Source organism: Eumetopias jubatus, unplaced genomic scaffold, assembly GCF_037043125.1.
Source record: "Eumetopias jubatus isolate StellerSeaLion01/CBP00866 unplaced genomic scaffold, mEumJub1_p1.0 scaffold_14, whole genome shotgun sequence".
Classification (NCBI taxonomy): Eukaryota; Metazoa; Chordata; class Mammalia; order Carnivora; family Otariidae; genus Eumetopias; species Eumetopias jubatus.
The window spans coordinates 18,414,417-18,441,647 of record NW_028274820.1 but is presented as its reverse complement, the minus strand read 5'-3'; the positions used below and the strand labels follow the sequence as shown (position 1 = coordinate 18,441,647).

The following is a 27,231-nucleotide window of genomic DNA, read 5'->3' as shown; positions in this document are numbered from 1 at the left end:
CCCTCCCCACTGTCTCTCTCTCTTTCAAATAAATAAATTAAAAAAAAAAAGACTAAGTCATTCACTGAGATAATAGTTGAATAGTACAGCTGAAGACAGTCCATCCGTAGCACAAACTAAGTGAGCCTGGGGAAGTATTATGGCTCTAGAAGAACAAAGAAAGTGCTCTCTGGCAAACAGCAGCTGTGATGATTATCCTCCTGGTGGTATTTCAACTTTTCCAGCCTTTTAGACCATGGAGAAGAGTAAATGGTAACTGAACATGGTGGATGGGTGGGGAGTCCAAGGGTTCAAGGGTCTGCTTGTTTTCCACGGGAGAGACTTGGAATGTGTTTAAGTGGCACCAGACAAGCTGGGTGAGCAGGAGAAGGGAGACCGACGGGGTGAGAACCCAGCAGGGAGGAGGGCGGCTCCCAGTCCCACTGGTCTTCCGCAGGAGGAAGGCATGGGTGACTCCTCTGTTTCAACAGGAGGCAGTGGGGGGAGCACACTGACTGAGGCAGGCATTTGGTTTGCTAGCAGGAAGATGAGGGAATTCCCATCTCTGTGTTTGCTTTTGCTTTTCTTAGTGAATTGTGATGGAAGGTCATCTTGCAGAGAGTGACGTGTGAGGCTGGGTGGGGAGAGTGGAAAGGATTTGAAATAGTCCTCTCAGGGTGAGAGAATATACGTTCAGCTGAGGAAAATAAGCAGGGCTACTGGGGCAGGGTGGAGCTTGCAACCACTGAAGATCCTTCTGTTTAGGAGGACACTGACCTCTCTTCTTTTTCTCAGCCCCTGGGGGCAGGCAGGAGACAACAGGCAGCGCACTTGATCCTGAGTTGACAGGATACCTCCACAGGGACTTAGAAAAGACAGAAGGGCAAAGGGCCTCGGGGTAAAGCAGGGTTGTTTCAAAAAGAATGGACCTTAAAATCCATGCGGGACAAGGGACGGAAAAAGGAGAATAAGCTGAAGGACTGAGAGAAAGTAGAGGGGGGCGCCTGGGTGGCTCAGTTGGTGAAGCAACTGCCTTCAGCTCAGGTCATGATCCTGGAGTCCCGGGATCGAGTTCCGCATCGGGCTCCCTGCTCCGCGGGGAGTCTGCTTCTCCCTCTGACCCTTCCCCCTCTCATGTGCTCTCTCTCTCTCTCATTCTCGCTCTCACAAAAAAAAAAAAAAAAAAAAGTAGAGGGACACCGTGTTGGGGGAGAGGTTGTGGGCAGAGAGCAGGATGCTTAGATTATGTGATAATGCAGGCAGAGATGCCAAGGAACTGACCGGGGGGGCGCCTGGTGGCTCAGGCGGTTAAGCATCTGCCTTCGGCTCAGGTCATGGTCCTGGGTTCCTGGGATCGAGCCCCGCATCGGGCTCCCTGCTCAGTGGGAAGCCTGCCTCTCCCTCTCTCTGCCCTTCCCCCTGCTTGTGCTCTCTCTCTCAAATAAATAAATAAAATATTTAAAATTTTAGAAAAGAACATATTTTAAAAAAAAAGAAGGAATTGAGCCCAGGGACAAGTGGGCTGTCCATGTGGGTGTTGGCAAATCTGTGTCCGTTTCCTCCCCTTTCTACTCACTCCTCACCTCAACCTGTTACCACAGTCCAGCAACAGCTTTTACCAACATCTCAGATGGCTTCTATGCCTTCAAATCCAAGAAGTGTGTGATGTTCAGCATTATGTGACACCGTTCTCGAAATGGTCTCTTTTCACTGGGTTCCAAGACAACACACTCTCCTTATTTCTTCCCAGCTTTTTTGGCCCCTGCTTCCTGGTCTGCTTTAGAGGTCTGTCTGCCTCTTCCTGTCCATTGTACGTGGGAGTTTCTCAATAGGGTGGACTCCTTAGCCTCCTTGCTTATATTTCCTCCCTAGGCAATCTCATCCCTGCCTCATGGCTTCATTACTACTCCTCATCTTAGAAGTTTCTTTGGAGCATTAAGCCCATACATCCAATTTGTACTAGTCCTTTCCACTCGGATGTCTGAGAGGCTTTTCAAGCTCATTTCTTAACTTGAACTCATGACTTACCCCCAAATCTGGTTCTTTCCCGATGTTCCCACCTCAGTGAACTTCACAGTTAGACAAGTCAGAAACTGAAGAGTTGTCTTCGATTCCTCCCTTTTCCTCAACCTCCCATGTCGAATCTATTGCTCCCATCAATTTTCTTCCAAAATAGCTTTGGGACCCACTCACTTCTCCCCATCTCCAGTGGGATGATCCAGATCTAACCGCATCACCTGTTGTCTAAACTACTGCAAAGCTCCCCAGCGGCTTGTCCATCTCTCCGGCTCTTCTCCTCTAGCCCATCCCTCCCGCTCAATCTCGTGCATTCTGCCTCCACCCCAAATACAAATCCCATCATACAATCCTTTGCTTCAACCTCTTCAATTACTCCGCCATTTAGACCAAAGAGGAAAGCCTGTCCTGTGGTCCCGGGGGCCCAGCTTGGCCCGGGCCCTACCTCTCTTCCAGGCATGCTGGTCTTTGCTGTACAGACATGTATCTGCCCTCTCCTTCTGGATCCTTCCTGTGCCCAGCACCCGCTTCCTTGGGGGAGACTTCCTGACCACTCTGCACCATCAGCCCCCTCCACCGCTTGCTCTCATGGAACCTATGCCTTCTTTTCATGGCTCATCCTGGTTTGGAATTACACATTCATTTGGGTGGTTATCAGGCACCGTGAGAGCAGGAACCACATCTGGCTTTGCTCATCTTGTACCTGCCCCACTTAGCAAGATGCCTGGCTGTAGTGAATGCTAGAAATTTTTTTTGGGGGGGGTAATTGGGAACCATAGGATTTAAACAGAAAAGGATGCTAGAAATCATCTGCTCTCTGTCATTTTGAAGTTGGAGAGACAGAGGCCTGGAGATGTGGGAGACGGAGGGGGGTGATTTCTACACGGTCACGGCTGATGGCAGAGTTGGAATGTCAATCCTGGCCTCTTCCTAGCTCAACCTGAGAACTATTTGTTTGTTGACCATAAATACCCTGGTTGTATTCTCTCCCTTGCCTGACTTTTTTTTTTAAGTGAAAAATAAAAACTGTCCTTAAACTGTGCCTTTTGTGTTGTCCAATCACAAAACATCGGACCACTGGCAGCAGACAAAATGACACCCTCTGGAGGAAGAGGGGACACCAGCCTGTGGCAGTGATGGGGTGCCTTGTGGGAGCCGGGGGCACGCCCCTCCTCTTCCTCCCTCTGCTGATCAGCCACCCAGCAATCAGTAAGGGGAGGAAGATGCGCCAGGCTCACAGTGACTCATACTGACTCCCTGGAAGGTGTGAACTGCTCAGAGAGAGTTGCAAATTCCATCTTCTCCGGCCGCAGCAGGCAATCATTCTCGGCACGCCAGACCACAGTCTGAGGATACAAAGTGCTTTGCAGGATTTTCTCCAGAGGCGTCATTTTCCCGCAGTTTCTTTTGCGCTGACTAAAGCACGGGAGCCCTCTGGTGGCAGTTTGAGGGAAAACCCCGTGAGAGGGAGAGAGCGGCTCAGTAGGGGTGAGAGTTCCTCGTGTCTCTCTCCCTTGCCTCCGCAAAGCCGTTTCCAAAATCAGGCACTGAAAGTAAAGCAGGGCCGTTACAAACTGTCCGAGCGGGAAGGCCCCGGTGGACCGCTGCTTGCTGCGGTCCGGCTTCCCCCGGCCAGCCCCTCCGTGCCACACGTAGTTGTGCCTGACGGTGTGGCGTCTGAGACAGTGCTTACGACGGGGCTGGAGAGGAGGGCGCGGGTGACAGACCCCCCCAGACTTGCAAATGCCCCCGAGCCGGGGAGGGGTTAGGAATCCACGTTGCCCGGGGCTGAGGAGCTTGGAGGTGCCGCCAAGCGGACAGGCCGACACAGCAGGCACCCGGGAACCAGGCCCGCGGAGGTCCCGCTTCAGCAAGGGAGGCAGCCCCTGATTTCTCCCACCGTTTCTCGAAAGGCTGGCCATATCTCCATCTGCTCTTCGTTACAAATTCCTTGGCATGCCCCCTATTTCATGAGCTCCGTAGTATACCTGTGTTCGGTTCTGTGTTAAATTTTCTCTGCATGTTACAGCCTTTCAGAGGCAAAAATAAAAATCTGCACTATTTGAAAACATTAGAAGACAGATGTTGGACAAAGTTCAAGATCACAAAGAGATCAAGACGGTTTAATAGTGATTTTTTTTTCATGGAAATCCAGTCATATCTGCCTGTATTCTTAAATACACCGTTACTTCGGACATTCACACTCCACTAGGAACATGACTTATTACAAAAGAGAGAGGGACGTTTAAAACCACATTTAATTTTTAATACAAAATCTGTTGCACTATTACAGAGGTGACCCCTTCATGCACAGATAACTCTAGCGCCTACCATTACGGAAGAGTAAAAACTGTACTTTTACTGTCCCCCCCCCTCCAGCGGCAAACTTAAAGTCACTCTTATCTTTGTGCTCACTGGTGCCCAGGCTAGCCTGTCTTGGTTTTCTGTATTTCCATTAGCACGATTGGTCTGTGAAAAGGGAATATGGAGCCGTGGAAATAGGGTCATCTTTACCTGGGATGACTTCAAACTGGGCTCTGCCTACATAGAGTGAAGATGCCTCCTGAGCCTTACAGGCAAAGCTCTGAAGATTCAATCTAGAAACTCGCTGTCAATATGTCAAAGCGTTCACTATTTCAGTTTCACAGCAAAAAAGGGAAAATAAAAACCCAAAAGGTATTTAAGGAAATGCTTTCCAATCCCATGCACTGTATTTGTGAGCTAACTTCTCAGACAGTACGACGTCAACGTTGGTTGCGTGTTTATTCGTATGTAACACCTCTAAGCATACAGCATCTACACTTTCAGTGTATTTACAGATTCAACAAAATATCTACATATAAAAAGCTTTACTTAAAATTAAACTTGATGCAAGTTATGAGAAACCAATTTATTGGCAAATGAAACTGAGCATTCCTTCAACCATAGGTTGTTAGAGGATTTCATATTTGGAGGTAAACCATTTGATAGATATCGTTGGTGGATACGGTAGGATGTGTATGTTTGTTTTGGAAACTGCAGACATAATCCCTTTGACTGTTGGCCTTGTTAGCACTCGTCAGATTTCTGAGAGTTGGAAATGTGTCCACAGCAATTTGCATATACACTGTTTAATGCTGCAGAGAGTTTCAGAAGCTGCCACCTAGGTAAAGGCCCGGAGAAAAGCATTCCTGTTGGCATGCTGTTGTCTGCTTCTGGTTTGGGAATAGATTTTCTTTTTTGCTTTTTTAAACAAAGATTCCCTACCAAATCGACAGCCCTCTGACCCAACTGGCTTGCTTGAATAGAAACCACAAAACCCACAGAATCAGCTTGCGCTCCAGGTGGTGCTAAGGCTTTTTCTTTTTATACATATGGGGAAATGCTCCTTACCATCAACTGTCTGATTAATTTTATTTTCACGTTTCCTTTCTTTCAGAATTGGCCGTTTCCAGGACCTGTGCTTTCTAGAAGTTACTTCTGGAGCATGCCAGGAAGCTAGGGCTCTGCATCAGCTGTGCCGACTGCTACCGAAGGCAGCGTGTTATGGAATGCTTCCCATCTGAAGGCACTGCATGTGTCTTGCCCTGTGCTTTCTGGAATCATTTTTGAAACTGAAGTGGAGTGACTCGTTTCGATTCTTTTGGTCTGGTGTTTGTGCCACAATGTACTGCAATACACATTATGCCTAAAAACAACTGACCGTAGAGAAGATGTGAAAAGTTGAACACTGTGCTGCGGTAATACCCGGAGGAATAAGGGGCAGAGGCCGGTCACAGAGTCTCGGCAAAGCATCAGCAAATGCGACGGTCGTCATGAACTCATACAGCAAGGATATCCTGTACATACTGTTGCTAACAGTCTCCCAAAAAGACTAACGACAGCTAGACATAGAGTCACCAATTTCACCACAATGTCCACAAAGACATTGGAGTTCTAGAGAATTCTACAGCAACACTCCTGACAATGAAAACGGAATTCGTATTTCGGGGGTTCAGCTGAGGAGAATATAAACAAAGTATCAAACCATGTTTTAATAAGGTACACAGGTATTCCTTTACGTGTAGCATTTTTCATGCATCATATTGAACTGTGTCCCGAAGAGCAAATAGTGTGATCGGTTGATGATGTTGTATTATTTTTATCAGTTCTGAACAAGAATACCTATTTTGAATGAAAAAGGATGTACTTTGCACTGCAGTTCACATTAACAAATCATCTGAGTTATGTTCTTGTTTGCACCGCTCTCATAATATTAACGCACAGCAGAACACGTACTTTCTGCCTCTGTGTTCCTAGTACGAGAAGGCAGACAAACAAGTGCTTAAGAGAAACATTCTAGAGAAATGGGATATTGGCAGAGAGTTTACAGATTAAACAAAGGAATTCATGGCATTGACAGGAGAAGGTGCCTCTGAGCTTTCGTTTCCTTCCGCCGGTTCTTTCTCTTTCTTACCACTGTATTGTCCAATAAAGGAGCCGTCCTCATTGAACTGGCCATTCACCCCCTCTCCATAGTCAACTAGGCTGTCATCGCTATCTTCCTTCTTCACTGTCCTGTCTGAAGGTGTCCGACTGCCTTTTTTCAAAGGCTTGTGGTCTTCGGCGTCACTGGAAGAAAGAGAAAACGTTTTCGTCGGAATCGGCATTTAAGCGAAGTGCTGTGTTCTTAAAGATCATGCATGCAGGTTATGATAAAGCGTGTGGAGTCGCGAGCCTCGCTAGCCAAATCTAATCGTCAGGTGGACTCCGATGGCTGGGATGTGGTTGGGATGAAAATCAGGTGCAGGAATGGTTTAATCATGAAGTCTTCAGTAGGTGGATGGCTTCTCACTGCGCACGCCAATGTCAATGACTGATTCTCACTCCCGATTCGGAAGCAATTGAGAAATAGTCACAGGCATTAAAAAAGGAAGAACTGAGGAAAGGTGAAAATCATCACTACTTTGAATTCAAAGGAAAGGAAAAGCTTATGGCAAGTAGAGAAGTTAGTATGTTAAACTGTGTGAGATTCTCGGATTCCTTGGATGTGAATGGAGAATGATTTTGGTTAAGTGTGAAATATGAGGAGTTTTCTTTTCTGAGCAAGAGGAAGCAAAATCCTGCTTTTCAAATAATTTTGTTATTGAGTGCAGGCCAGACTGTAAACTTTAACCTTACCTTTCAAGAGACCTAGAAATTCCATTAAAAGGATGCAGAAGAAACAAATGAAAACAGCCTAAGAAGAAAAGCAAAATCCTTATACTGATAGTAAACAGTATTTTTTTTTTCTGTCAGAATTTTAGTTAATGGGTCAAGACTGATTAATTTGGGAAGAGACACAGTTGCACTTCAGAGCACTACTGATGGAACATCAATATAGTCTAAAGAGCGTGAGTGATTCAAAACATGTCAGAGGACATTCTAGCTCTGTGCCCCCTTCTCCCAGTGTGCTATGTAGCCTATCCGTCCTGGATGGAAATCTGAGAAGCAGGATTTTAAAAACGTTATAGAACTCGATTGTTTCCCCTTTATTTCTCTATGAAATCCCTTAGCACAATATCCGGGAGTCGGAGAGTATGCTTTAGAACACCCGCCCACATGGCTGTGCCACTAGGAATGCACAGTGACTGACTCTTCAAAAGGTAACATTTGGTTTAAAAAAAAGAAAAAGATAAAAGGCCACGAGAGCATTCTGTTTCCTTTCGAAGGACAAAAATGCAAGGCAAAAGAGGAAACATAAAGCAATATTATTAAAAAGTGGAAAAGCGTAATGTCAAAAAGAGGTTGTGTCAGCGGCCGTATTTCACCCGGCAATTTGTGCCAGGCTTTTATGCACCCTCTGTCTCTGACAGTGAGCTTTGTTCTAGCCAAGATACACACATTTAGGGATGCACAAATATTCTGGCTCTTTGGCCAATAATTCCTACTAGGGTTTTCAATTTTTCTCCAAGAAGAAAATCTCAACACTATAAAAACAATACTTGCTTAACAGGACACGGGTATCTGCTATTGGAAATTACCAGCTGCAATAAGACCCAAGTTCTTGTCACAGGCCTAATAAATAAGACGATCACCACTGCTGACTGACAACTGGGGAGGGATCACAGGACCTTGGAGTGACCTGTGTTTGGGGCCCTTCGGGAGGCAGAGCATTTAATCTCCAATCTGCTGTGAGGATAAAGTGTACATCTTTAATCATTAACCTCTAGACTGTGCTTGAATACTTCCTGCAAAACATTGCTCATGACTTGGTGAGGCCCTAAATTCCATCCACGTGTTCAATATTGAGCAGATTTTGCCACCTGGATTCCACTTGTTCATTTTACTTTACAGGACCAGTGTTCCACGGAATACATGAGAGGAAATTCTATCCTGTGGCAGTTCTTTGATCCAGCCATCTATCCATGTGTTCAACCATTCACACATCTAACACATGTTTATTGAGTGCCTACCCTGACTACTGTTCTAGTCATTGGGATATAGCAGCAAGCGAAACAGACTGAAACCCCGAATTCATTAAGCTTACTTCTAATAGGGGAGAAAACAGAAAATAAACAACGAACATATGAAAACATTAGCTCCCATACGGAACTCAGTAAAGGGGATGGAAGGTGTGAGGGGAGGGCGTAGAAGTTGACACTGAAACAGGGTGTCCACGGAAGGCCTCAGTAGAAATGACATCTGAGCAAAGACTTAAAAGGGTTGAGTTAGCCAGGTGGATAGCTGGAGGGAGAACCATTCTGGCAGGTGCAGCAAGCAGTGCAAAAGACCTGCGGTGGTGGTGAGCCTGGCGCGTTCTAGGAACGGAGCTCATGTGGCTGGAACCGAAGTGGAGAGAGCAGAGTTAAGTTAGGAGGGGGTAGGGCTAGATCAGGGGGGTCAGTGCAAAAACACAGGAGTCAGATGACTGTGACCCGGACAAGAGTGGAACGCCGGGGTCACACAAAGTGGTTAGATTATGAACATATTTTGAAAGCAGCACCGGAAGAATGTCCTGATGGATTGTATGTGGAATAATAGAGAAAAAGACAACACCAAGATTTCCGGTTTGCACAACACAGAGGATGGAATCACCCTTACTATGGAAGGCTGCGTGTTTGGGGTAGAAGGTCAATAGTTCAGTTGCGGACATGCTAAGTTTGCTACGTCAGAGGAACCACCCCTTTCATCGTTTTATGAATCTAATATAACAATGATACCTAAACCCAACAAGAACACTTTGAGAAAGTGAAATTACAGGTGAATCTCATTCAGGAACCTAGATACGCAAATCCCAAAGAAATCACAGCCCATGGAATTTAGCAATCTACTAAAAGGATACCATAGCATGACCAGGTTGGGTTTATTCCCGGGAATGCAAGTTTGTTTCAGCATTAAAACATCAATTCATATTTTTCAATTTTAGCAGAAGAAAAAATGTGTTATGATTATTTTAATGGATTCAGAAGAAGGTATTTGGTAAAATTCAATACCCATTCACAATAAAATCTTCAATACTCTAGGAATATAAATATCTTGATTGACCTGATTAAGGGTATTCACAAGAAACTTGCAGTAAACATCATTTTTCATGGTGAATGTTGACAGATTTCTGTTTCACATCAGAAATCACAGTAGGGATGCCTGTTCTCATCACTTCTAACCAAAACTGCATGGAAAGTACTAAGCAATGTGCAAATAGAAATAGAAGGCATATGTCATTATTTATAACTGATACAGTTACACTCATGTAAAACACCCAAAAGGATTTACAGGCAAACATTAGAATAAAAAGAGAGTTTGGTAATGTTGCTAAATACTATATTAGCATAAAAGTCGATTTTATTTCCATACTTACAAATAATTGGAAAATGAAATAAAAAAGTGATTCCGGTTATATCATACAAATATGAAGTATATAAGAACAAAACCAATAAAATGTTTGAAGTTCTCTATGAAGAAAATGAAAGGTTTATTCAGTTATTAAAGAAGAGCTAAATAAATAGAGGAACATACCATAAGTGTGGACGGGCAGACTCAAATATCATAAGCATGTTAACCTTCTTCATATTGGTCTTAAATTCAATTTATTTCCAATAAAAACCCAGCAGGTTTTTATGTGGATCTTGGCAAGCTCATTCTCAGCCATATATGTAAAGGAAAGGGCCAGGAATATCTAAAAAATTCTTGAGGAAGAATAACAAAGTTGCGGTTTTGACTTATCAGATATCAAGACTTATTAAAAGCTACAGGATTAAGATAGTATAGTTTTGGTGCAAAGATAGACAAATCAAACAAAGGGCCCTGAGATATTTGGGAGATCTTTCTGTTGGCTTTATTCCTATATCATATTTCTATCCTATCATAGCTGAGATTATTTTTAAAATCCTATTTTCCAACTCTTTGCTGGTACAAAGAAATATAATTGACTTCATGTTAGTTTTGTGTCAAGCAACATCACTAAATTCTTTTATGAATTCTAATATTTTCCTGATTCATTTGGATTTTTACACACACACATAATCCTATCAGTTATAAATAATGACCAGCCAAGAAGGGCTCCCTAGAAGCATCCATTCCAGCTTTTTTATTTTTTAAGTAGGCTCTCCACGCCTAGTGTGGAGCCCAATGGGGGGCTCAAACTCACCACTCTGAGATCACAACCTGAGCTGAGATCAAGTCAGATGCTTAACCAACTGAGCCACCTAGGTGCCCCACATCCATTCCAGTTTAATGGCCATAGTGGATGAGAGAGAATCAACAGCAACGTAGGCTGTACTTGAAAGAAGAGAAGGAAGGAAGAGGGCTGTTCTATCCATACACAGAGTCTTTCTAGGAAAAGCTGTTCCAAGGCAGCTCAAGATCTAAGACTGGTTTTATTTTTTTAATTTTAATTTTATTTTTTTAAAGATTTTATTTATTTATTTGAGAGAGAGAGAGAGAGAGAGAGAGAGAGAGAGGAGGTCAGAGGGAGAAGCAGACTCCCCGCTGAGCAGGGAGCCCGATGCGGGACTTGATCCCAGGACTCCAGGATCATGACCTGAGCCAAAGGCAGTCGCTTAACCAACTGAGCCACCCAGGCACCCTAAGACTGGTTTTTAAAAAGGGGTACAAGGTAATGTCATACTTCAGTTAGAATCAGGTTAAATGGGAAAACAATCATATGAGGCACCAGCCCATTTCCCAGCATGTGATTTGTGCCCTACAAATATTAGTACCCATCTGTCTACCACCACACCTCCTTGATCCACTCCAGGCCCCACCCCAGAGAGATTCTTTTTCTCACAAATACCCTGTGTAACACACAGCCTTAGAAGTTTCCAGAGTGATGCCTGGTTACAATCCTGTGTTGAAGCACTGTATTAATGCTTGCCTTTTTTCAACTCAAAGATGAATTTTATAATGAAATAGTAAACAAACTTGCTTTTGACATTGTGTCAAGGGAAGTTGCTCTGTCAAGTTTCAGTGTGAAAGTACAGCCTCCCAAACGAGAGGAATTTAGAAGTTACGGAGGATGACTTAAAAGTCATACACTTATTTAGCTACTTGGTGTTAAAAGCTTAAAAATATTCAGCCATGTTTTATGAGAACTGTTAAGGACAAAGACTCAACAAATTTGAAACTAAGTCATAATATTGTACATGTGGCTCCAAAATATATTTTTGATCCTCATAGCCAAGCATGAAGATGGTTTTGCAGTGTAAAGGAATGTTCCCATCACGGTACCAGAACTCAGCTCCTGCGCCGCGTCCTCAGGGAAGGATTCCCACCTCACCTTCCTTCCATCCACCCAGGTGGCTTTGGCTTCCAGCCTGAGCTATATCTCTTTCATAGCACTTTTCACACGATGCTGACTCTTCTTTTATTCCCTGGATCCCTCACTAGACTATAAACTAGTGAGATAACATTCTATCATTTTCAATATCCCCACAGCCTGGCATACAGTAGGCACTCAATAAATACGGGTTGAATGAATGAATTCATTGTAAAATCACAATAGAAGAGATGATGGGCATTTTTAGAAATTTTTCAGAATTCTAACATCAGAAAATTTTTATTTTTCGTGAATTTCATGATGTCCAACAAAGCAATGGAGTGTATATATATTTTTTCCTTTCTCTTACCCTCAGGATGAATTTTAAGGAGTCCACCTTTTTTGCAGTAGCACTTCATTCAGGGCTATGCACACAGGAGGTACCTACTGAATGTCTACTGACCAAAATCCAGCAGCAACAGACAAATCTGTGATCTTTCGGTCTGACTCTCCTGTGGTCACCATCCCACCACTGCCAAATCTTGCCGCAGTTCGACTGACCTTCACAACCCAAACCCTCCCTCTAAATGTCCATCATTATTTATACTGTTCACTCACTTAAATGACAAGATTCCCATGCCCAGAGCCTCCATGTATGCTATGGGTTCAAGTACCATGATCATAGTCTTTATGACCTAGGTTCATTCTGGTTTTTAAAGGAATGGATCTAAAGAATAAAAAAAATCCTTACACGGTTGGTTGCATTGTTTCTCTGATTTTTCTATATGCTAGTAAGGATGCAGATCCTACTGTCTGTATAATTAAAGAAACAAACAAAGAAAGCTGCAGGCTTCCACCAGAGGGTCACTGCTTGGGGGTGGGAGTTAGAGGGAGGGCACAAGGTTACAGCTTACGGGAAAAAAAAAATCAAATTTGGCCAGTGAAGTTCCATCCCTCTTTGCACTATGAAATATCCCCTGGCTCAGAGCCAACCATGTAGAAACTGTTTCATCCTCAAGCTGGAGAACGAGCAAATCGTAAACAGAATTAATTTACATTTAGCGATAGCCCTACTTTTGTCTGTGTTGGCGTGTGATCCGCATACTAATTTATTTTCAGAATGAAAAACAATAAGCATCAATAAATAATACAGAGCTCAAAACTTCCAGAAGGTGCAAAGCAGAGAAGGGACCCTGGTGATTTAGGAAGGAGAATGACACTTCAATGTATTATTTAAAATAAAAAATCTGTTGTAATAAACAGTTGGAACCGTTTTCATTCATCGTAACATCTAAGAAACTAAAAGTCTTTTTTTTTTTTCCTCTTTAGGTAGAAAAGAATCCACAGGGAAAAAAATTCTGAGGTAGCGTCAAGAAGTCACAGGACAAAGCCACAGCTGTAGCAAGGGTGGTTGGGTACTTGGGAAAGTGACTTCACTTGTGGGATTGACTGTCCTTATGGACTTGGCAGTTTAGGTAAAAAAAAAAAAAAAAATTACTGGTTTGTGTATTAAGTTTTAGACACCCATCAGAACCTTCCCTTGGTACCTCCCACATCAATGTAATTGTATGTGTGACAAACAGTTTTGTCTTCACATGTGAACCAACGGGTCTGTACTTGATAGGCCCAAAGAAAAGTCTCTTCTGAGGAGCTCAAGGCATGAGTTAAAGACAGCCACATGAAAACACTTCACAAACATGTTGTGTATGCATGAACACCAAGACAAAGAAATATGGCGAAAGAAATGTAAACATAGTGATAATGAGGCCAGTCATCAAATACTTGGCATGGACCGCTCTGAAGCCCAAATCATATTAAAGGTTGTTAGCAGATATCTCATGGAGGAGGTTAGAAATCGTAGAAACTAGAAGCCTTCAGGGATCATCTAATAGTTGAACAACTGTATCATTTTATAGATGAAAGAAATGGAGACCCAGACACATCAAGTGCCATATCTAAAGTAATCAAGGGTAGGGCTGGGTTGACCATAAAAATAACAATTTCTGGATTCCCGGCTAGTTCCTATTCAACCTCGATTTCAATCCCATTTCTACGGAGTAGGCAGCATGGTTGCCCTGAGAACGTCACATTACATCAGACCCTGGTTTCACACCACTGTAAAAGCAAGCTGACATTTGGGAGCCACGAGGCGAGCAGTACATCGCCAGATCGATTTAAGCACGATGACGGACAACAGGAATGCAGGAGGTGCCATGCTTTCTTTCCGATTAATGCCAATACAGAGGTGTTTCAGGCTACATGGAAGATGTAGCTTCATTGTAATAAAGAAGGGAGTGGTGTGCCTATCTTGTATAATATTCTAGCCACAAGAACGCTAAGAAGTTATTTAGTTATTATCGCCTCACCTGCTTTACGGGAAAAACATGTAGAAGAGTGAATTATATCAGCAAAGACTACAACTCACCCAGTGTCACACATGGCTTCCCTAGGCCACAGCCATCTGCACGCTGCCCTACCATGTACTGTGGAGAGTGGGGGGGAGGGGGTGGCCCAGGAAGCTTCCACAAACTTTGAGTCCCAGAGTCAACATGTGACATCCAGACAACCCTCACTAGACATCTTTCTGTATCATGAGGTACAGAAATTCTGAGAAGTTTTACAAATCATAATCATCTCTGTGGAAGAGAAGATCAGAATATCTGAAGGTGTAGGTGCTAAGGCACAAAGTCCAAACACTTGTATCTGCATGGAAACTGATATGAAACCAAATGTATCCAAAATATATTTTTTTTCAATCAGTTATCATATTTCTTAACCTTGGCATTGAGCTCCAGAGATGAGTAAAAATTAGCACAAATATCTATAAATGTCATCTGGCAATCACAACAGGGAAATATTTTATTTCACCTAAAAGCCTTTTCATCTGCCAAAAAAGGCTCAATCTGGGCTCAGTGCATATTTAAAAGACTGTATTTCTATAGTCAAGAAGCTGATAGAAAAAACAAGGTATAAAGGCATTTTATAAATAGAAGTATTCCTTTGGAACACCCCAATCCCAACTTTTTAAAGGAATAAATATAGAGCTTGTTTCTGATTTTAAACATGTCTAAAATAATCAACTATTTCTTTTTAAAAAGACATATAAATCCTAGATAAGACTATCTTTATTTAAAGAGTCTCTCTCCCTCTCTCCCCCCCTCTTTTCATTACTTAGCACATAGGTTATGTTAAAATTTATCCCTAATGATGGAGCCAAGCCAAGAACGTATTATCAAAGTCCTGTGAATTAACACACTGCCTAGAGGTCTATGATATTCTTAGTAATTTACAGCTTCTAAAAGAACCTTGCCATCCTTTCATGATTAATGGACAGGATATGGGTATTTCTTTTGGAAAAAGAAGCATTAAATCCAGGATTAAAAAAAGTAACACCAATTTTATAAACTCACTACTTAGAAAATGACAGGTGTAGTTTCCTTTATAATGCAGGTTTGGTAGGGTTTTTATTGTTGCTTTAACTCTTACTATAACACACCAGCTTTTCCTAGGTTGAGCAATACAGCAATGCCTCTGGAAAAATATGGCGGGGTGGAAGGTACTCTGTCTCCAAACCCACGACTAAAATGGAAATTTATTTTTTAATGAAAAGTGAGAATATTTTCATTGGGGATGTGTAGCCATGTAGACATGGAAGTGTTTCTAAACTAGTATTGGAGGAAAATATGCAGTGCCACAGAGCCTGTCCCTGGCCTCATCCTATTGGCGGGAGTCTGTATGAGCACAGTGTGTGGGCAGGACGGGAAGGGTGAAGGGAGGCTCAGAAGCAGTGGCTCACCTGTATTCTCCAAAAGTGCCATCGTCTTCCTTCATAGGCTGGATTTCAGGATCAGCATGAGCATCTTCCTTCTCTTTGACTAAAAAATTTCAAAGTGATAACATTACCTATTGATTCCATGTTTCCTTATTCAAAGTTTTAAAGAGTGCACTCCCTGAGATAGATAGATAGCAGTAGAAAATAATTCTATACACAGCATATGTTGTACCACAACAGATGGATTATGTGGCCATGCATATACTTTGCTGTTTTAGTCTCTTTGAGACAACCTAAGAGAATGAACATTTGTTAACATATAAAGTTGACTTCCTATGAGCATCCTACTGATGAAGGAATAAGTCTGAAGTCTCCAAGATCTCTCCCCTATTTGGCCCATCTATTCATTAACTATATTCAAGGTTACAAATTGTTTCAGCACATCTCTGCTTTTGCAGATTTTTTTTCCTTGTCACTGAAGGGGAAATGGCCAAGTAAAGAAAATATAAATTCATTGGATCCACTGAATTGAGCAAAACATTAGCCATAGAGGAAAAGCAATGTTACACATCATGATAGTTCATGCAGTATTTCCTCCAGAAGATTCCATATACTTTCCCCCTCTGCCTGTTGATTTTAGGTGTAGCCCTTGTGACTTAGGTGGAACCTAAGGAAGCAGAGTCACTAATAATCTTCAGAGAACAGATGAATTTACTCCCCCAAATACCTTCTGATCCTTGACAATGTTTAGGCTCCCATTATAAAAAAAAAGGGATCAAAAATTGTTTGGACAGAAAGTCCAAATTTATGGCTCTGGGAAAATATGCTTATTGCAATCTACATGATCACTCTCATTATTTCTTTATAGTTTTGAATAATTATGCAGCGTTCTAAGGCAATTTTAATCTTTCTTTCTTACCTGGATATTTACCACCCTTGTTTCTTCTGATGAAGCAAACAATCAGCAAAATTAAGATAAGGAGAGCGACAGCACACATTAGACCAATGAACCAGCCCTGAGTCGCAATATCCACCTGCCGGCTCGCCATTGCTGGAAAACAAATCAGTGGCATCAGGGGGCATGGCTTAAGGGGGAAATGAGAACTGTTGTAGTCTCTTGCAGTAAAAAATTACCATAGTAAATGAGCTTTTATACATTTTACATGTGCCCCAAATTGAAATCTGTCAGTTATCAATCAGGAGTTATATACAAACTTTGAAAAATCTTCATTACTTAAAAAATTCAAATAGCAAAATCTGAATGCTAATACCATCAAATGCTAACAAATCTGGCCACTGTGTTCCCAGTTATTTTAACTATATATTCTCAATAGAAACATAGTCCCAAGTCAGTTTTAAAAGTACTGTCTACAGATAAACTGTACATTAAGTACAATGGTAAGAATGTAAGACTGAATTTTAAAACAGAATGTATACATCTAATGGAGTATTTTTCCTTCAAAGGAACTGCTTTTGGAGGCTAACATATCATTGCAATGATGTTGCCATTTTTCAAAATGTTTTGGAAATCTTCTATTAAAAAAGAAAACTTGTCCACACAAGAAACCTGTCCACATAAGACAGCCAGCCTTATTATTTTATATAGCATCTCAATTTGCACCTAAAACATTACTTAGATTTGGTATTCATCTCATTTACAAGAGTTGGTTCTAAAAGATTTTTGGAAATTTCTGGAAAATCCAATTTACCCTCAAAGGATCAATATTTGATATTCAATATTGCTTTGGATCCATTTAAAAGACTTTGAAAGGTAGCTTGATCAGCAGAATCACTATTGGAATAAATGACCAGTTTAAGGAGAAAATACTCATTCACATATATACATAGTCTTTGTCTTCATCTATTCTGTTTGAGTCAATAAACGTGAAGCCCCATATTCAACTAGTCCCAGTATGCAAATCTCCTAAGAAAAACACAGAATAATTAGCATTTCTGGTATTATTCAAAAGTGTCAATCAAATGGGACAAAGTGCAGCATCAATGGCTATTCAGACATGCCCATGAGGATTTGTTTAAATAAATTCGTATGAAACTTTTTTTTTACAAAGGCTTTTATTTTTTTCTTTTGACCATAATCAAAGTAAAAGGTTTTCTTCTTTTGATTCACAAGCATGCCTGTATCATGCTTTTAATGTGACTGAGTTTCTTCTGAGTGCATTTAACATGGCTGGGTTGGGTATATGTGATCTCTGGATGCAGAAACAAACATGGCTACACAGATCCCAGGTTCCATCCTCCATGGCCAAAATAGAACCTCGTTGCCTTATTTTTCTCCACACAAAGCAGAAGGCGAAAAATGAAATGCTTAAAATCAAGCATGAAGAAGGATGTGAAGAATGTGTGCATGTGTGGTTAAGAAATAACATGAGAAGTGGAAATACACCATCTGGATTATAAATCAAATGCCAGTGGCCTTTCTCAATGGCCACTGGTGCCTCGTGGGTTTGAGGGGTTTTGAGTTGTATCATGACTAGATCCAACCGAGGCAGGAGTGCAGGCTGTGCTCTCCTGCATACACACACCATGACCATGAAGATGATGGAGAAGATGACAGGGATAATGAGAGCTAACATCCTGAAACTCCTACTGTGTGCTGGGCACTAGGCTGAGGGCAACATCCGATTTAATTTTCACAGCAGTGCTTTGAGGTGGGTGGGAGGAGTACACCCGTGCCCCGGGAATGGAAAGGACTTGCCTGACGGCTGGAGTTGGACTGAGTCTGTCCGACTCCCGAGATACTAGCTGAATGCTCTACTGCTCTCATGCATTCCGGAAAACAAGCCCAGACATCTGCAGAAGTCTTTGCGAAAAATACAAGGCTACAGGGACTTTCCATTCTGAGACAGGCAAAAAGATTTGAAAAGTCCATCACCACATACTCCTTGGCAATGCGTTTTTTTTCAAATTTGCACATGGTCTTTGACTGTGTGCTTTTTCACCAAAACTGAGCCTCTGATTGAAGTTGAAGAGTTAATCATTTACAGCCTCGTTGTAGGAGTAGCTGCATCTACACTTTCCATCCAACTAAATGCAACCAATAAGGGCAAGATGCAGTAAGATACCCAAATGCTAGCACAGACATTGTCACATAAAGATGGTGGTGGCCACAACTGAGCTGCCTCTGGGCAGCTTGCTACGTGCAACTATGCAAAAAGTGGAAATGTTTCTTTGACAGTCGATACAGGAATATCCAAATGGATTTTGAATTTCTACCTCTATGTCTAAAGAAAAAAAGCATCAAGTATGTTCCCACCAGACTATGTAAGGTTAGGCAGACACAGCGCGTTAACAGGTGTGTGAGTGTGCACACTCACAGAGGCGCACACAAGTGCACCAGAAGTTGGTATAAAACAAAAATTAGGTAAGTGAAAAATAACTTTTCTTGACTTCTCATCCATAGAAGAAGGGATCTAAAGCCTGGAATGACTATGAGAGGCTTCGTTTCTTCCCAAGACATTCTAAAATCATCTTAACTGCAGATGTACATACAAACCCAAGTCATGGCCACCACTGTGCATCACACACACACACACACAAACACACATACCGAAACCTGTGGGGCTTTTTCTTCTTGAATCTGGGTTCCAATGGGCAGGTACTTGTAGGATTGAGTAGGAGAATTAAAGAGGATTTTCATTTTATTTAAATCTTTACAATAAAATTATGTTCATGTATTTCTTGAGTAATCCATAAAGCGATAAATTAAATGAATAGATAAATATAAAGAATGTGAAAAAAGAAAATAAGCCAGAGGAATAAAATTTGCTTTGTTTCCTAGAAGTCAGTTTTAACAAGGGTTCTGCCAACACATTGCTCGCTGTCTTCTGGCCAACCTGTGCCCTGTGGTGGTAGGCCTCTGAGGAAATGCTTAGAATAACAGAATAATGTGGAAGGGACAGAGTGAATAAATGGCTATTTATGAAGAATCCATTAAGCCTACAAATGTGCTGTTGAATTAAAATAGTTAGAATTGTACAGAAAGAGCAGAACATTTCCTTGGCCAAAGTTTGGAGACAGTACTGAATTAACACTCTCTTTCATAGTTACATTTATATGTCAAAGGTGACAATAACTGGTGTGGCCTCATCCTACCTCCACTGCGGGCATGCAGGAATGGCGCACCCACTGCGACGGCTCACCTTGAACAAGCTGTCAGGGGTAGCCAGCACTGTAGGTACGGCAACACTGGAGGAAAAAACTTTTCTAAAGGGTTTGCCTTCTGTCCCATAAAAGGACAAAAAACCATCACATTTGATGTCATAGATGGGATCTAATTCGAGCTAGCGCTGCAAGCTAGGTGTACTCTGGAGCCTTCAGGGGACCAGAACATGCGCCGAGCGCCAAACGAAGTGGTCAGTCCAGCCTGTTTCCCTCGGGACGTGGGCTCTGTGACCCCGGCGGGGGGCGGGGGGGATGTCGTGAGAGCATCTCCTCCAGCGCTGGAAGGCTCTCTCACATTCCAGCCTGGTGACATGCTACTGACCTGACACCTAAGGGGGAAGGAGCACTGCCCACTTCATAGGATTTCTGGACAGACTGAACGAGGGAAGCCGCTGGAAACCAGTCGCCTGGTAGAATTTCGAGCTCATGAAATGCTAGCACTGTGACTATCGTTAGCCTTCCAGCTATCAGTGGACAACATATCTCCCTGAGCTTTTCATATTTTGAAATTAGAAGCCATCACTAACAAAAAAACACCCTGTAATCCTAACTGTTAGTTGATATTCCTCTTCTCAGTCTAACGCAGTGCTTTCCTAGAGCTCTGTCCACATGCGGTTGTGAAAACACAAGGAACAAAATTACAGAAAAGTGGTTTTCTCTTTACACATTATGATTTTTGCTCACAAATAGCTTAAAATGTAGTTTGATAAGTTACCAAATATTACCTTTGATTTCTTGTTTTAAAAACTGCTCGTGATTGTAGATCTTATACATGATGTATGACTTTACATGACTTTGAAAATCACAATGCTTGTGTAATGAAAGACACACACAAAATGCATTTTGCCTACGGGTTCTATAGCAAATGCAGCATCTCCTCAAGAATGCACAAGGCTATGGAACAGAAGTAACACGGATGGATGAATCACAAAGTGAGTCTGTGCCACACAGCCCTTCTCTAATTTAGGTTAGCAGGGATTATTCTCCATCTTATGAGTTGGTATGAATATTCTCGCATCTTACATGAACATTATTTTAGAAACTTTAATCACTTGTTGCGTATTATGATACCATTCAAAGAACGAAAATTATGCAGGCAGTCAAATTTGGTGTGGTCACAAGAGATACATGATATGAACGATTTCTCATTCTATTCAAGTATAATAATCTTTACCTCAGTTGTCTAACCAGACTGCAGGTTTGTGCTGATTATAGTCCCCTTGTGACATAAAAAAATCGTAACTCTATGAAGGAATCATTTTAGCTTCAAAAGCATTTCGAAAATTCCATCCTAACTCCAAGGGAAGGTTGACACATGTAAAGGATGTGAAAAATTGAATTACCTACATAGTGTAAGTTAAGAATCATTTTTATCTCTGTTTTTGTAATGGTTTTTGCCTATGCCATGATTAGACGGTGATCTGCCCAATTCTGTAATTCATTTGATATAAAGAGCCAAAGACAATTAAAAAGCCCAAGTCCCAACCCAACTGAGCCCCACAGAAAGACATTCATGGCCCTACCCATAATCCAACTCCACTAGGCCCCTGTCTCCAACTGGGCCTATCTCAAACACATCCTCTGAACTCACAAAACCAGAGTCGCCCTCAGCACCAATTCAAACTTGCTATGTTCCTGGCATTAGGCACCTTCACTCAAAGAAGCTCTGAGAACCATTTACAATTTCTTTCCTCCATTCTTCTTTGTCTGTGGGAGTTTTGCAAAAACAACAAATGTGAATATTTTGAGGAACTGGAAGTTACTTAACACTCCAAGAAAGGAAAATTCTTTATACACTAAAGACAAAATCTAGACTGCTTAAGTTTATCGTTTTAGATGATTATAAATCTAGTCATGCCAAATAAATCAACTGAAATGAAAAACTACATGAAAATGTCCTCAAAGAAAAATTGATTGGATATAGAGATTGCATATTCATTGTAGACATTCCCAGTGTATTAAATCTTCTTTTTAATGCAAAGGAAACTTCTTTACCTGCGCTTTGCCTTATGAAATTATTGTTTCTCTAACGATGTTTATAAAAAGAATTGTTATACATTAAATAGTTCAAGTGAACTATGGAAAAATTGTTTTTTGGGGTTCACAAGATGAATCTTTTGGTAAACATAAATGCTTTCATTTTTTAAAAAGATTTTATTTATTTGACAGAGGGAGAGCACACAAGCAGGGAGAGTGGGAGAGGGCTCGATCCCAGGACCCTGGGATCATGACCTGAGCCGAAGGCAGCCACTTAACCGGTGGCCGGCTGGGCCACCCAGGTGCCCCACTTAAATGCTTTCAAATTTGTCTAAGTTATAGATTCAACCTTTCCTGAGTATTCATTTTCCTAAAGGAATAATTACTTCTAAAAATATTTATTTGTGTGATAAAGGCCTGAACAGAAAGCTGGACAATGTTCAACCTGTTGTCACAAACATTCATTGGCCACCCAGTTTATCACATGCAGAGCAGGCTGCACTGGGGAGGGGCCATGGGTTTTCATCAATGGCTGAAAACTCAAGCTGCCCTGCCTCCTGGTGGACATGGCCGGGCTATACATTGGTGCCTGACTGGGGACTACATTAAACATTGAAACACTGAAATAATGGATGTTCCCTCCAAGTGTTAATGTTCTGAAATTTCTGATAAAATTCTGTTGGGTGGTATGGGCAAAATGATTAGTCAGTTTGATTTTTGCTCCTTCAAAGTCCAATTTGAACAGAGTTTTCTTCTTTCCTACTTGTACTTACAAATATAATTTTTTGCTACCTTACCCTTGTTTACATGTTGTGGGTATAGAACAGTTTTAAGTACCACAGTACGAAAATAACATGCAACAGAACATATTACGCCCCTTGTTTTTAATAACAGGAACAAAAGAGACTTCTAGCAATGTATAAAACATACAGTTTGATGGTTCAGTTCACTAGAATTTTTTTAGATAAACAGGATTCATTTAATTGGATCGAGTTATTTTTCAGAATGATCCACAGTAAGTCGTTAAAAATGTTCTTACTCTCTTAAAATGCATCCCCCAAATTAACAACCAGACAATGAAATTGCTTCTTACTGCCAGCTACATCATATTCAAGGTAAAAGTTCACGTGCTCTGGCCCCTCCGACTCCCCACTGATAACTGGCACTGGTCTCTGCAGCTGTGGCAGTAAGTTTCCTGATCCAGGGATTTATGGCTTAAGATAAATATAAAACAGAAGAATAAAACAAACAAGCAATCGATCTGCAGCGTCTAACACACAAATATAAACTAAGATGAAGTCCTCTGAGATTGTGCAAATAAAATTAAATTTAAGATTTATTGCTGAAATTTAGGGTTCCCTCGTTTTTCACTTCCATAACAGAAAGGGTTTTCCTTTATAAAAGCAGGAATAGGACATAAATGAATAATCAGGAAAAATGATGTACAATATTCAGATTGATGAGTTCTGTTATATGGGTCCTGAATGATGTAAACTGTTGTCCATTAGATAGAGTCCCAGGAAACATCAGCCTTCATTTATGGATGTGGGGTGGGGAGAGGGTTGCTGAGCAATGCTGGGGACAGAGGTAACAGAATCTTACTGCAAGGTAAACCCCAATACTAGGCGGCTGCTTCTCAGTTCTACTTATCAGCTCAGTGCGGGTCTTTAAAGATTCTGAGGAAAGGTTTACATATACAGCCTTTAAAAGACTAATGTCTTGGGTGCCTGGGTGGCTCAGTTGGTTAAGCAACTGCCTTCGGCTCAGGTCATGATCCTGGAGTCCTGGGATCGAGTGCCGCATCAGGCTCCCTGCTCAGCAGGGAGTCTGCTTCTCCCTCTGACCCTCCCCCCTCTCATGTGCGCTCTCTCTCTCTCATTCTCTCTCTCAAATAAATAAATAAAATCTTAAAAAAAAAAAAGACTAATGTCTTTTGGCTATCTGAGGCTGACCGTTCTCTCGGCCTTCTCACAACAACCTAAACTAAAAATGACATACTTACAGATATATTAACTTGGGTAGTCCCAAAAATAAGATCAACATATAATCTCAGAGAAAATGTCCTAGGATAGTAAATCAGAAAGTGTCCAAGGGCTGACTTAAGCTCTAAAATTAAATTCCCAATTATTTTATAGAATTTGGAAGCTAAAGGCCTCTCCTGAAATTAACTTCATGAAATATCATTTCTTAGAATCAGAAAGAGAGGTACAGAGGTACAGACGGTCCCCGACTTAACGGTTCGACTTCGGATTTTTTGACTTTACAACGGTGTGAAATCTGTAAGCGTTCAGTAGAAATGGAATTTGATCTTTTCTGGGGCTAGTGGTATGTGGTACGACACTCTCATGAGGCCGGGCAGGGGAGCCTGCTGCAGCTCCTCTCAGCCACGCGATCACGAGTGAACAACCTATACACTCACAACCATCCTGTACCCACATGACCGTTCCATTTGCACTTTCAGTACAGTCTTCAGTAAATTACATGAAATAATTACTATTTTATTATCAAATAGGCTTTGTGTTAGACGATTTTGTCCAACTGTAGACTAATGTAAGTGTTCTGAGACCATGTCAGGTAGGCTAGGCTAAGCCAGTTTCGGTAAGTTACGTGCATTGAATGCATTTATGACTTACAATATTTTTGACTTATGATGGGTTTATGGGGATGTAACCCCATCATAGGGTGAGTAAGTTCTGGATGCCTGGGTGGCTCAGTTGATTAAGCGTCTGCCTTGGGCTTGGGTCATGATCCCAGGGTCCTGGGATCGAGTCCTGCATTGGGCTCCCTGCTCAGCAGGCAGTCTGCTTTTCCCCTCTCCCTTCGCCCCTCACCCCCTGCTTGTGCTCTCTCTCTTTCTCAAATAAATAAAATCTTAAAAAAAATAAGTTAAGTTCTGTATATTGAAGAAACGAAATAATGCACTTGACCTCTGAGATATAACTCACCATCCTATGTGTACAGTGTACCCCTCTGTGCTAAGGGAAACAGCAGAGAGCGAAACTGATTACAGAATTATGTTAGGGTCATTCTGTGGAGCTATTTGATTTTATCGTCTGAGATTTTAAAAGAGTAGATAATGATAGGAATATGATCAATCAACAGAGATAATAAATACAAACACATATGTACAACATCAGTGGTAAAGATCCCAGGCAAAATATTAATTTTCTTTAAGAAATTTTGGAATCATAGAACTGAGGAATTTAGTCTTGGTGTATTGATGGGAGAGGTCAAGGCAGAAGCACAGTGAAACACTTCCAACAGAAAAGCATTTAGCTTATTCTTAAAGACAGTCAGAGAAGATATCATACTTTCATCACAGAGAATCCCAAGGTTCCTCACTTTTACCCTCCACTCACCCACTTTCTGGACTGCGAGCCAAGGGACTGAGAGTGTCATTTCTATTTGGAGCTTTCTGCAAAGCCTGTCTCTTGTCTCTCTCCCTACCCTAAGTCCTTCTTTGTAGATCCCATCAGTGTAGCTACCTAGATTTTAGCTTCCTGAACTACATATGTGATCCTGTCACTCCGTGTTTGAAAGGTGGATGGCTCACCTTTGCCCACAGGTAAACACTCTTTCCTTAGCAAGACATTCGTGGTCCTTAAGGATCATTCACATCTGGCCTCATCTACCTCTTCAGTCACGTCTCTGGGTACAACTGAAAGGTCCTGTGGATTCTCAAAGCCCATGCCTTTGCTTATGCCTCCTACCAAGAATTTATGCACCTCAACCCCCGGACTCATCTGTCCAAATTCTATTTGTCTTTCCAGGCCCAGTTCAATATTACTATTTTCGTGAAATTTTTCTTGATCCCTTTGAGCAAATAAATGGTTCCTTCCTCTATGCTTAGATAAAATATTGTTCAAATTACTAGTTTAGCATCTATTTTTACTCTTCTTTAAAGAAAAGATTTATTTATATATTTGAGAGAGAGCGAGAGAGCATGAATGGGGGGAGGGGCAGATTGAGAGAACCTTCAAGCAGACTCCCCACTGAGTGCAAAGCTTGACCTGGGGCTCTATCCCACAATCCATGAGATCACTACTTGAGCAGAAACTAAGACTCAGTCGCTCAACCAACTGAGCCATCCAGGCGCCCCTGTTTATACTCTTTTTTTTTACTGTGTTGGTGTCAGCTGCCACATTTTTAGCACATCAAAGGCAAGGTCTGTCTTACCATCCGGGTACACAGTACCTTAAAAAAGCCTGGTGCATTTTATGCAGTAGATAGACTTCAGCTGTTGAACTGACTGAACTTTTTATATAGTCATTTTGTTGTTGTTCTTTGGGCCAGACTTTAAACTTGATTTTTGTTTACATATTCTTTAGCTTTTCCTTGTTTCTTGACCTCATTGGTAGTGGTGGGACCAACTCAGGTGTAATTATACAGTGAAGAGTCTGACCACAGAGAGGATTCGTCACCAGCTCCTTGGTGCCCAGCTCTGTTCCGTCCTGACTGGCTGACCACAGTCTGCTGCTAATTATGTCAAGAATCATGTTCAGTTTCTGACCTGTCAGTCTCTCCCTATTTCTGTACCCCAACTGGTCACCTCACAAGAGTGTTCTGATGAATGGTCCCAAGGATGAGAAAGTAAAGGCTATGGGTAAAGCCGTGTCAGCAACACTGGCCCAGAAGGCAAACTCGTTAGCTGTGATTTTTCAGATCACTTCTATAGATGCCTTCACAGGTTTATTTTCTAGAATCCCAGACCCTGAAACTATTTAAAAGGACACAGAAATTAAACAGATGCAGCTAAACAACCACTACTCTTACACAGACACTAAAGGCTTTATTCAAACAAGGACATGGATCCAAATAAGTGACTCCTAAAGATCTCAGGAGTGTGTCCATGCCCAACTGAGGCATGGGAAGGGAAGAGGTGGGTATGACGCAGTACAGCCAAACGGACTATCCTGGATTCTAAGTAGTGATTTAAATGCTCCTTTTTGCAATTACATATTTGTAAGTTTGGGTTTCATTAACATCTCTTAAAATCTGTAAGAAAATTTAAAAAAATGTAAACTCAGATGCATCTCTTTTCCCTTCGATAAGAGGTGGACTGAAGCCACCAGAGGCTGATGCATCCAGAGCTGAGGATATCACACCTGTTTTCTCTCAGCAAGCCATTTCTGATTCTTTTCATCCTCTTCTTTTCAAAAAATCTTTTATTTATGTATTTGACAGAGAGAGACACAGGGAGAGAGGGAACACAAGCAGGGGGGTTGGGAGAGGGAGAAGGAGGCTTCCTGCCAAGCAGGGAGCCTGATGCGGGGCTTGATCCCAGGACCCTGGGATCATGCTCTGAGCCGAAGGCAGACAGTTAACTAACTGAGCCACCCAGGCGCCCCTCTTTCAAAGAAAAAGCGAAAAACCATAAAAATATGAAAATTTAGCAGGATCATAGAGAACTTTCCTTTTTCTCCTCTCTCAGAGAGTATCTAAATTGTATGGAGAAGAAAAGGACAGAGAATAGAATTCATTCTGAGATCAAAAAAAGAGATATTTTTAAGGAAAGAAAACCCAGGATAACAAATTATTTCTCGAGCTGTTAAAAGTCTTAAGGCATTTGCCTTCACTTTATGCAATGTTCAATGGCACTATTAAAAGAAGC

At 41.7% G+C, this 27,231-nt stretch overlaps 1 protein-coding gene across 23 annotated transcripts in view; it reads right to left on the bottom strand.

Annotated features, from left to right (window-relative positions):
• Positions 1-6,347: 6,347 nt before the first annotated feature.
• The window catches only part of NRCAM (neuronal cell adhesion molecule), a 76,310-nt gene continuing 55,426 nt past the window's right edge, over positions 6,348-27,231 (bottom strand). For 14 of the 23 annotated variants that reach the window (XM_088018547.1, XM_028094511.2, XM_088018554.1 and 11 more), the window contains 3 exons: positions 16,381-16,512; positions 15,486-15,564; positions 6,348-6,585 (listed from right to left, as the gene is read on the bottom strand). In XM_088018547.1, coding sequence (XP_087874673.1) covers positions 6,348-6,585; positions 15,486-15,564; positions 16,381-16,512 — 449 coding nt within the window. The other 9 variants (XM_088018552.1, XM_088018559.1, XM_088018549.1 and 6 more) reach the window with 3 other exon arrangements.